Below are 12,579 nucleotides of genomic sequence, written 5' to 3'. Positions count from 1 at the left end.
TTGCCTTTGCCTTCTTACCAGCTCTGTCTGGTTCTTTTGAGGACGGGAGTGGTGGTAGCTGGAACAATGGAATATGAAAAACAAATATGTATAATTAATGTCGTATTTTGTAATTGAATAGAACAAAATAGTATGCATACATACATACCGAACGTTCGTTTAACTGTTCGTGAACCTTTCGGCGGGAAGTTCGTTTATGTTCGTTTATCTTTGTTCAATTATGTTAGTTTAGATTATAAACAAACGAACATAAACGAACACAAGTGTTCATTTTTTAAACTAAATGAAAAAGAACATAGATATTTGTTCGGTTAAGTTAAAAGGGAACAAAACTCCTGGTCACATAAGATTAGGTGTTCTGGCCAAGCAACAAAAGTACCAATTGCGTTGCCAACAGTCGTAATTTCACCTGCCTCACATGGAATAATTGCTTGTTTCTTTATGGCTCCATCAATACTAACTTTATAGCAACCCTCCGAGATTGCTTTTCCATGCAACTGTTGTGGAACCGGTGACCAATAAACTTTACCATTTGCCACCTTGTTACGCTTGTCATGCACACACAAACGACACTCATACATCTATAAACCAGCATGTGAAATTAAGATGGCTTAATTGAAGTCAATGTATAAGTACATACCATGTTGGTGGGAAATTAACAATGTTTCGCGCAGTACATACCTTTATTTCAGCAGGTTGGGAAGCTTCATCCGTAGATACATCAACTTTTCTTTTACGGCTTCTCCGTTTTACCTAAAAACCATTCAATGAATCAATCAACAATTAAAGGAAAAACTGAAATTGCCAAATACTTACTGATGGGTTTTTCGAGCCGTTACTATCCGGAGTGTGGTGTAGTTGTGTTGATGCTTGGTCAACATTGTTCTCTACAGGCTTCATTGGTAATATAACAGAAATTGGAATTGTTAGGACTTATTAGGTTATAAAATATAAAAACTGAAACTGCCAAATACTTACTGATGTCGCGCTATGGGGATCGACTACCGTTTGGTCAACACTTTTTTCCACAGACTTGGCCTGCAATTCGGTAAATAGAAAATGAGCACACTCACATTGGAAATGAATTATATACTGAAATTGTTAAATACTTACTGATGTCGCGATATGGGGAGCGGGTACCGTTTGGTCAACACTTTTTTCCACAGACTTGGCCTGCAATTTGGTAATAGAAAATGAGCACACTCACATTGGAAACGAATTATAAAAAGTACTGAAATTGTCAAATACTTACGGATGTCGCGATATGGGGAGCGGGTACCATTTCGACAACTATTTTATCCGCAGACTTGGGCTACAATTAACTTATGCAAAATCAGCACACTCACATGGAAAGTTAATTATGAAAACAAATCAATCAAACTGTCAAATGGTTGCCTGAGAAGCGGATTCTTGTTGCACACCTCACCTGAGGTTAAGATGTTTCCCACATAACTGGCCTACAAATCAATTTATTAGGTTATGGAAAATGAAAAATCACATGCAAAATTGTAAAAAACAAAGAAACTGTCAGATACTTACTGGTCCTGGCATTTTATTTTGCGCTACAGCACTAGTACTTTGGTTAGAACCAACCTGGTTGGGAACAGGATTTACCTACGAATTGTGACAAAAACAGTGCCAATTATGTATGTCGAATGCATTAATTAATATGTATCATACGTCACTTACTTGACTTGCTGACATTTCCGGCAACAATCCTTCTAGATGTCTGAACCTGGCCTCAAATGCTAACCGTTCCTTCTCACGGCTTGCTAGCATAGCATTCGTGGATTCAAGTAGAGACGTCAACCTGTTCACCACTACATCTCTCTGCACCGCCTCATACTCAAGTTGGGCAATCCATTGCTTAAATAGGCCTATTACCCAACTCACACCCCAATATTTACATGTTGTCAATCCGTACCCAATCCCTTTTAAAAACCCACCTTTCTCTTTGCCAAGCACTAAGGTGAAGGCATCTGTGCACGGTTCAAGTGCCAGGGCTCCGGAGGCGATCTGCTCCTCATGCTGAACCTGCAAGAAAACAAATATTCTAATACACTTGTAACATGCTTATTTATCCACATAAAGTGTTGAGACAAGTTATACAGACCCAAGTTTTTTTACACAAATATAAGGCAATGAATTGACTTTAACATGATTTAAAAAGTTTAATACTAAAACATACTAATTTGGTTGCCACTCCTTCGACAACAACATTCTTGTATGCACCATCTTTGTCCTCCCTTCCTTTCATCCACATTAACGCACAGCCGGGGATCTCATCCGGTCCAATTTACTTCTTTTTGACCTTGTAAAATATTCAAGAGAAAGCAGCTGACGATCATGTGTTAGACACATAACCAACAAATCATTGAAGTAGAGAGAAAGCAGCTGACGGTGATTACCAGTTTCTCTCGAAGGTAGGTATAACCCCCTCGTCCCATGTGATGATCACAAACATTCTTTGCTCGACCTCCCTTTGATGAACCCGATTTTTTCTTCAACCACACATTATAATCATTTCATTATATTTAAACAAAAAACATAAACCATGTATAGTCAATCAATCTACGTTTGAAGAGTAGAGGATTTATACTTGAAACTGCTCTGATTGTGTGTACTTAATGAAGCGATCCCAGTCTTCTTGCCTGATCATCGTCCTGTGTCCCTTGGGTATCGCCTTCAGCTTCAGAGGTTTACCGATGTTCGGCATAATGTATTTGGCATACATTTTTCTTCTGAAATCCCGAAGAAGGTGTCCGAGCCGATTCATCAAAAAAGGCCTGCGACAAGCCACAATCTCAAAATATTTCTGCATAATATAATACAGTAAAGGTAAATTACATATCAAAATATAAAATGCACAAATAGAAATAAAGAATAACCGTTATTTATTCGCACAGTTTATCTCTAAGCTCTTTTGTGACCTCCCTCCAACTTAAATGTCTCAAGCCAACTATTTCCCTTACAACATCCCCTAAAAAACATGCAAACTTTGATTTGTTTTGGCCAGTGAACCTACCCAGATTATCAAACTCCACTGCCAGTTTGACACCAACAGAGTTTGCATATTGGGTACGCAGCTTAGGTAACCTCGTCAACCCCTTGTAAGTTTTTTCGTAGTAGCAAAACTGTTGAGGGGTTCGATAGCCTCCAAACTATTGAGGGGTTCGATAACCATCGTCCCTATAACATCGTCTGCTTGACCGTCGTCGTCATTGGCTTCCTCGCTGTAGTAGCCTTCAGGGTCGTCTAATTGAGCGTCGTCGTCGTAGTTGGCTTCCTCATCGGAGTATAAAACATGTTCTTCTTCGATTCTTTCATCTTTAAGCTTCATCTTCGATTGTTTTTTTTAATAATTTGGCTGATTTATGGAGTGGAAAATTTTTAATAATTTGAAGTGTAACTTGATTTTTGGAGTGTTAAATGTAATTTGGAGTTTTTGAATATTTGGAGCCAATATTTTGGAGCTTTTTGAGTTTTGCCTCCCTTTTAATTAAGAATCAATAGATTATTGGCATAGTTTTTACGGCAGAGAACCTGTGGCTGAAAATAGGTACTTTGACAGAAGATGGTTGGCTAAGCGTGTATTGCGTATTAGGATATTTATATATGTTTATGTACATTAGCGTGTTACAAGCGTAATAGTGTTTTTTGTTTTATTTTTATATTTAACCATAATTACCATTCATTAAAAGTTTTCATACGAAAGGCACCATTACAATACATTCCATGAAACAAAAATAAGAGTGAATAACAAAATAGATGATACAAGAAACTATAAAATTAAATCATTTAAAAGCTAATTAACCAACCAACATTCAACACAGTAAACTAAAAAGTGTATCAATACAACCATACATATACAAATAACCAACCAAATCACAAATGTTCCAAAATTCACCAAACACGTCACCAAATATTTCCCAAATGTTCCAAACATCACCAAATCACTAATCAACTTTTGAAACTAACAAAGTAGCTTCATTAAAATCATATTCAAATCTACACTTATCACCAATCTGTATTTCATTTTCCACCTTAAAATTTTTCCATTTTGGTAACCGATATCTGAATTTCAGGTCCGACAGTTCACCATGAAGTCTCATTTTTTTTACGACCTTCGGGATTGACCAAAGTGATTGGCATTCCATCATAGGCATCAATCTTGGTGGCAATGTGACGCGGAGGACGCTGTGAAAAGCAAATTTCAAGTATACTTGTAAATAAAAAAGAAATTTAAAAATTCAATTTACCAAATTCTTGAATCACGTACCACTCAGGGAAATCCTATTAAACATGTTAATTAAAGGACATTTGAATTTGGAAACAATCATTAAAAACCGAAATTAAAACTTACCAAGTAATGGACGTGTCGGTTTCTGACTGGAATACATATCATAGTACCGAATTGATCATTTACGTTTCTTTTGAAAGTAAACATATTCAACATAGATCTTGGTTTAATCTTAAAAACAACATATGTTCCAGCTTCTATGCAACATTCTCTGATTCATTCAGTCCAACCGGTTCCAAAATAAAAGTCATCAAGTACTTTGATTATAACAACAGAAAACGTTCTACCACTTTGATCGTAAATCAAACAACAGTCGTTATTCGATTTCATGTCAGCAAACATTGGTTGAACAGCTTTAGGAATGAGCTATAAGTAACAAAAAAAATGTTCTTAGAATGTATATGTTGCAAAACTGTAAAATGTTTCATAAAAAAAATTAACCAGATAACAATATTAACATACCATCCTACTCATGGAATCACTGTCGATATCTACTAGGAACTTAACTCCATTATTGAGACGTGGCATTTTTATGTTCTTACCAGGATAAGCGATGTCTACGAATTACAGTAAAGGGAAGTAGAAGTCGATTTAGGGTTTTGAAGTTAAAAGGGTTTTGAATTTTGGTTTTATTTATTTCTACACATTTAATTATCTATATATTTTGGTTTTTTGTTTTATAACTTTTTAAAAATAGTATAAAAACATTTACTTTTAGTTTTTTTTACTAACATTCCGGTATTAAATTTCGTTAAAAGAGGAGTTTGTTTAATAAATCGTATTTTTTAAATAAATTTAAAATTTTATCCATTATTGAAGTATTTTCTTAACCGTTAGTAAGATTTTCTAGTTAAGATTTACAACTTCGTAATAGAGAGGCTCATAACATTCTAGTGTTATCATTATCATATGTAGTTTTGTATCATTATCATCTTCTAGGTTATCATCATCACCATATGTGTTATGATGATGATCAACATCATAAAGTTATCATCGTTATCATGTATTATAGTGGTTATCATCATCATAATCATCGATCACCATCACCATCAAACGGCATCATCATCAAACGTGCGGGTAATCAACGTGGTCATTGTATAGGCTATCGTAGTCGGCGTTGATCATGCGGGTAACATATATCTCGCTATCAGTGTCGTCATCATCGTCACACATCTCCATCATCATCATCAGCCGATTGCCATGTACGGGGTGTAGTCAGCATCATATGGGTTATCATAAACAAAACGCCCAATATTAGCGATCACTGTCGGCACCATCTTATGAATTGTTGTCGTCATCAAACGACATCATCAGTCGTACATGCTACCATCAGTATGACCATCGTATACGTTACCATGGTCGTCGTCGATCATACGACTTACAGTCATTAAACATTGGTGTCACCATTATCATCAACATATATATGTGTGTGTATGTGTGTGCACGCGCCTATGTGGCGTATTGTCATATAGGTACATATAATTGGTCCTCATCATATATATGTGTGATCATCATCGTAGACGTCATGCTCTTCGTACGAGCTACAGTCGCCATCGTATGGGTTGGCGTAAGCAAACCGTATTTTAGCAGCATCAAAATTATAACCACCACCAACCCAGGTAGTTATATTAGTATTGTCTCGTCATAATTTGGCCAATCATCATGGTCATCATACGGGATAGCACCGTCATGTATTACATATCCGCAATCATACTACACACCACCGCCCACATTCGCCACAACGACCCCCAGCACCAACCACTAACCACACTCTACCACCACCCACCACCACCACCCACCACACCACCACCACCCACTAATATTATATATAAATATATATACATTTATTTATACCCATCCACCACCACCCACCACCCACCACCCACCCACCACCACCACCACCGACCTCCGCCACCCCCACCCACTGCCCACCACCCACCACCACACATCCGCCACCACGAACTACCGCACCTCCGCCACAGTCCACCGCCATCATGACCACCTGAACCCACCACCACCCACTAATATTATATATATATATATATATATATTTCTACTATACAATACTAATCGTACGATTAAAATTTAAAAGCACGCGCCTTCTTTTAAAAGGGTCAAATAACTAGCCTCGTAAGTCACTCATCTACTTCTGGAACGTAGATAAGTAAGTCAAAATTCCTAAAAACCGTCGACGATTCGTTTCTACTGTGAAGCACAAGCACAAGTACAAGCACGATAGGTCTCAGAACCCTAACTCGTCTACTTCTGGAACGGAACCAAAATGAAGAACCCTAACTCATCTACTTTTGGAACGGGACCAAGGACGAAGCAAAAGCACGATAGGTCTCAGAATGAAGATGGAACAGGTGTTACTTTATGATTTTTTAGCGTTTTAGGTTTACTTAATCTTAAAATGTAAGCATTTGTTTGAATCTTCTTATGTATTAATACGTTTGATAAGCGTGTTGTTGTTGTAATACATATCCTTGTTTTTTTAAATCTATGTATAATATTAAAGCATGTTATATGCTTATGATTAGCGTGTTATAGCTTTGGTATGAGAATTTATCATTGTGACGTTTTATAAAAGTTTTCTAGTTCCTTGTGATTCGTGTTGTTATCCCCTACCCCCCGTGTTTTATTGTATGTATGTGATTCAGTTGTTGAAAAAACCAAGACTGATAAAAGGAAGACTAAAAAAGTTGCTCCGGTGGGGAAAACAAAACATGTTGTGGAAGCAGACTCTGATTCAGACCTTGACACAAAAATCGACAGGTTGTTGTCAAAGCAGAAACAGGTGGAACACAGCACCTCTGGCCCGGACTTTCAGCGTCCGAAAAAGAGAGCCATTAAAGAAAAAAACAAGACTGATAAAAGAAAGACTAAAAAAGTTGCTCCGGTGGGGAAAACAAAACATGTTGTGGAAGCAGACTCTGATTCAGACCTTGACACAAAAATCGACAGGTTGTTGTCAAAGCGGGAACAGGTGGAACCCTGCACCTCTGGCCTGGACTTTCAGCGTCCGAAAAAGAGAGCCGTTAAAGAAAAGAAGCAGCCGAGAGGGGATAACCTTTTTTTGAATTTGTAGACAAAAAATTGATGAATAGGTGTGCACCTATTAATATTGTTGATGCAGTGAAGGCAATGACCATTGCCCAAAAAACTTGTGTAGAAGAAATGGGTTTCGGGTCAATGTTAAGACTTCAAGTAACCCAAACTCCTACAACTTTGGGATATTGGTTGCTCATGAACTATAATAACCGTTTAAATGAATTGAACATTGGGAGAGGTGTTATTAAGATAACACCACAAAAAGTACATGAAGTGTTGGGGATACCAATGGGTAGGATTCCTGTTTTAGGCAAGAGTAGACCAAGATTGGGGGAAGATGTTACTAAAGATTTGTTTAAATCTCAATTCCCGACAAATGCAAGAATAAGTATAAAGCATGTGAAAGACAAACTGGCCGCGGATCAAGGAGTTGGTGAACTGTTTAAGATTAATTTCCTTGTGGTGGTCAACACCTGTATAGGATTTGTGACAAAATCCACAACAGTCAATCAACGATTCATATACACAATTGATAAAACCTCCGATATTCCAAATATGGACTGGTGCAGCTATGTTATTGAAAACTTGAAGAATGGAGAGGTATCAACGTTCAATACAACGGTCTAATCACCTTCCTTGTGATGCTTTACATGCATGAATACCAGAAAAATTATGGTCCATTTGGGACTTCCGTCACAACGCCTGCAGTTAACTACATAACAACAACTACTCTTAATAAGATGGAAAAATACTTGGAGAATAATGGTCCTCCCTTAGAAGAAGATGCTACAGAGGTTGTTGCTGCTGCGACGTTTAGTGTTGACGGGAAAGGGATTGATGCGGCTGCTGCTGCTCCTGCTGCTGTGACCGTTAGTGCTGCCGGGAAGGGACTTGATGAGACTGCTGATGCTGCTGTTGCTGATACTGCTGCTGTGACAGTTAGTGCTGCCGGGAAGAGACTTGATGAGACTGCTGCTGCAGCTGCTGCTGCTACTGCTGCTGTGACGGTTAGTGCTGCCGGTAAGCCTGGAGTTGAAGAAAACACTGCAGCTGAGGAGAAACAAGAACATGGTATTAAACTTGTTATTTTCTTGTAAAAAACTCTCATATCTCTTATCTCTACATGCATTTTATGTAATACAACATTATATGTAATTAAAAAACAGATGGTCAAAGTGCATCTGAAACAGATAACGCCGATCAAACAGCTGAACAAGATTTGGATGATTATGTAAGCGATTATTCACCTTTAAGTTTGCAAATGCCTATCGTGCTTGTTGACTATTATTTAACTCTATTACAACTGGCTGGGATAAATTGAAAATGTTTTTGAATTAACCCAAACTATATTTTCTTTTTATAGTCTTGGAATAAGGCAATGGATAACAAGTTGAAGAAATTTAATAAAATTTGCTCTGAGATCAACGAGTTGGTCCGTCAAGGAAAGGATAGACATCCATCAAATGAGAATATCTTTGCTAGATGTTGTGAATGGGAAAACAGATTCACTAATAATGTGGTCCCTAAAACACAAGATTCAGATGTTGGTGTTGGTGGTCCAGTGGCTGCTCTAAAAGGTATTTGGGTTAAATTAATTATTAGTATAATTAAAACGCTCTTAAAACACTTATGTTGTTCTTTTAAACTTATTACATCTGTGTGATGCAGTTGATTCAGATGTTGTTGGTCCAGTGGCTGCTCAGAAAGGTATATCATATATGTACCAGCTTAATTATATACCAGCTTAATTATAATCACAGTTGAACATATTACATCTTTGGCTGTCGTAAAAAATGATGCAGGTGATACAGGTTAAGAAAACAATGGCTCGTGCGCAGATATTGATGAAGTTGTTAATACAGTGGTTGCGTGGGCAAAAGAGGGTATGTAATTATAAATAAAAACCAAAAGGGGTTGAAGGTATTTACTTATAGTTACAATTATTTTCAGTCAAATTTAATGTGAGTTGTTTTATGTTTAACAGTTGACACCGGATTGTCAACAAGTGATAGCCTCATTACACTGAACTCTACATATCTTCTGAGAGAGGTTGACGTATCCGCTAGTGTCACGGTAGATGAACAAATAATTTCAGAGTATATATTTTGTTGTCTTGGAGACATTTGGGAGGAGGTCTACAAGTCCACTCACACAGAATCGTTCAAGGTGGTCTTTGAAAGCTTCTGTCCTGGCATTTATATAGCCGCCAATGCAATGGATGCATTCAGTGAAGTAATGAACTATGAAGAAAAGAAAAAATCAGCAGCATCACCGTTCAGATTCTTTGCTTCAAGCAATGTGCTGGTACAAATTAATCTATTTTGTTTGTACTATTAGAAACGCTGAATAAACGCATTAATCATCTGCATTTTAATTAATATACAGACAAGTGACCATTATTCAGAGTCAAGGGGTTACACAGACAAAGAAAGACTGGATGTTTTTTCAGACAACATGACAAGAGAAATGGAAAGGAGTGGAATTCTATCACTCAAGGAGGTTGCTATAGTGCTCGTGCCAATTCTAAAACATGATCATTTCGTTGTGGTTACCTTCAATCTTCAAACAGGAGTGATAGACTTACTTGACAACAGTGCAAACCAAGAAATACCAACTGATGCAAAGTTTAAAAGCTTAGAAGACAAATCAAAAGCAATTAGAGAGAATTTTGAAGAAAGATACGGAAAGACTCCTGATATACTGGTAAACATATATACCTTTAACCCAAAAAACATACATACCTGTTACAAAAATTATCAAAATACTTAAATTGCTTTCTATTTTGTGTAGAGAAACGTCTTTTGCATGTATCTTAAAACAATCAAACACCCCATTACTCAACAAATCCAAGTAGCAACAATCAATAGATTGAAGATGACATGGAGAACAAAAAGTAATGGAATAGATTGTGGTATTTTTTTATGAGACACATTGAGAAATATGATGGGAAGAGACCATGGGGGTGTAATCTCCAAAATGAAGGCCCTGAACAACAAAGACAGCTAAAATGGTTGAGGTTAAAGTATTTGTGCAAAATCCTCCTCTCGGATATAAACCAACACATAAATACTCTTATCAAGAAAGCACTGCTATTCCATGAAAATGACGACACTTGTTTAACCGGAGAAGAGTTGATTGATGAACTTAAGAAACGGCAACAACAAATTTGAATGGTTTCAAAAGTGACTGCTATGTACTTTAAGATACTTGTTATGATATGGACTTCTGTTATCAGTTTGTAATGCACTTTAAGATAATAGTTATATGTTGAATCAAAGTTTTAACACAAACATAAAAATTTTATTATTTCCAAAACACACATATAAACACACCATCACAAACATACAAATTTTATTACTACTAATCTCTGAGTGACACACATAAAAACACACCATGAAACACCATCACATACTAATCTCTGAGTGACATAAGAAACTTCAACTTCAATTCCATTGAGAAATTCAGTTCAAGAATTGCCTTGCCCAAAAGTTTTGACTCGTCAAGCTCTCTCTGTCCTACATCAACCATAAACAAAACAGCAAGATCTCGGATACAACTAGAGGGCATCCGAGTAAGAACTTTTGTAATGAGATCCCTGGCATCCAAGCTGTTTCTAGTATTTACAAATTCTTCAGTAAGAGTTTCCCGGCAAGCTTTACCTACCTCGATTTGAGCCTCAATTCGCCTTCTGAGGGAAGCCTTGTAGGATCTGGATGATGATGATGATGATGACGAGCAATCCATTATTAACTAAAAAAATAATTTAAAATTATGTAGGTATATGAGTTTCACAAATGTGGTGTAGGTATATATAACCAAAATGCTCACAGACAAAACAAAAGGGTGTCCCAAGCTTGGGAAACGCACCGCACGAATAGTAACTGTAATAAAAAAACAAAAGGGTGTCCCACGCTTGGGAAATGCACCAAATTGTCTCATGTGTTTTAGTTTAATCTAGAGATTTCATGCATTTATATCACCTGTCAGAATTAATTGGTCACAATTATACGTCACCTGTCAAAAATGCCGGGAAAAATATTATGGTAATGATAGCCTACATTAAAGTTAAGCTATAACTTACTAGATCTTGCTATATCTTACTACAAATCAAACTTAACTACATTAAGTTTGGTTATTCAATCACACTAACAGTTTCAGAAAGATATACTCAAAATGAATTCTTCTGAGAAAACTTTGAAGGCCATAGTGAAAAAAACGATGGATTTTCAGAAAGAAAAAGACGACTCTTTGTGGAAGAAAGTCGAAGCGATTAGGGCTACACTCGCAGCCGAAAAAACAAACACCTTCCAATGTTGTGGGAAGACGACATTGAGTTTCGAGCAATGGTTGCTGATTATCAGCAACAACAGTCTGAATGCTACGACTCAGTGTGTGAGACCCTGTTTGACACCATAACTACGGTGTCAACCAACATGAGTTTTAAGGAGATAGGGGCGGAGACTATGGACAAGGCGGAGTGATGGTGATGTTAGCTTTGCTGGTCTTGGTTTTTTTGTGATGTATTGTAATTAATGGTACTTTTTGTATGGCATCTTTTGATGAATGGTAAATATATTATCTTAAAATGTTTTCTTAACATGTTTTATGTATTGTAATTAAGGGTACTTTTTGTGATGCATCTTTTGATGAATGGTAAATATGGATTAATGGTTCTCATCTTTCTTTGTTAAAAATGCGTGTAATCAATTACGTTAAAATATGTTATATAATTGTTCAAAAGAGTCTATTACGCTTGCAACCCGCTACTGTACAAAGACATATATAAATATCCCAAAAAGCTAATAAAAAGCATGTGTACAACAACTCCTTTCTAAACCCTCCTATATATATATATATATACTTATATATCTAGTTTTGTTTTCAATAAAAACTCCTTTTTCACCATGGAAGAAATATCACCGAGGACCACCACATCCAGTAACAGAAGCAATCGATCTCAGGTTTATTGTATTTGTGGTCAAGAAGCCATTCAAAGAACATCAAGCACCACCAAAAATCCAGGTCGGAGGTTCTAATTGTGCATCTCAGGTTAGTGAAATTGCAAATAAAGTTGGAATTCATCTACAATTGTTGACTATAAACCCTATATTTTTTTCAATTTAGGGCAAAAAATGTGATTTCTTTATATGGCCTGATTGTGTTTTGTCCACAAGATCTGATGTGTGCACAAGATGTACAGACATAATTCCTATCTTGATAAGGGCAAA

The 12,579-nt window shown here is 36.7% G+C and overlaps 1 protein-coding gene across 1 annotated transcript; it reads left to right on the top strand.

The window, feature by feature from the left end:
- Positions 1 to 7,996: 7,996 nt before the first annotated feature.
- On the top strand, positions 7,997 to 9,088 carry LOC143543638 (uncharacterized). Its single transcript, XM_077035910.1, has 2 exons — positions 7,997 to 8,894; positions 9,020 to 9,088. Exon 1 carries the CDS (start codon positions 8,002 to 8,004, stop codon positions 8,446 to 8,448), a length of 447 nt encoding a protein of 148 aa, XP_076892025.1. The 5' UTR covers positions 7,997 to 8,001; the 3' UTR covers positions 8,449 to 8,894; positions 9,020 to 9,088.
- Positions 9,089 to 12,579: the final 3,491 nt, after the last annotated feature.

Source organism: Bidens hawaiensis, unplaced genomic scaffold, assembly GCF_021521415.1.
Source record: "Bidens hawaiensis isolate Kalapana, Puna unplaced genomic scaffold, B.hawaiensis_p1.1 tig00013241_1, whole genome shotgun sequence".
NCBI classification, from domain to species: domain Eukaryota; kingdom Viridiplantae; phylum Streptophyta; class Magnoliopsida; order Asterales; family Asteraceae; genus Bidens; species Bidens hawaiensis.
This window is presented reverse-complemented; position numbering and strand designations above follow the sequence as displayed.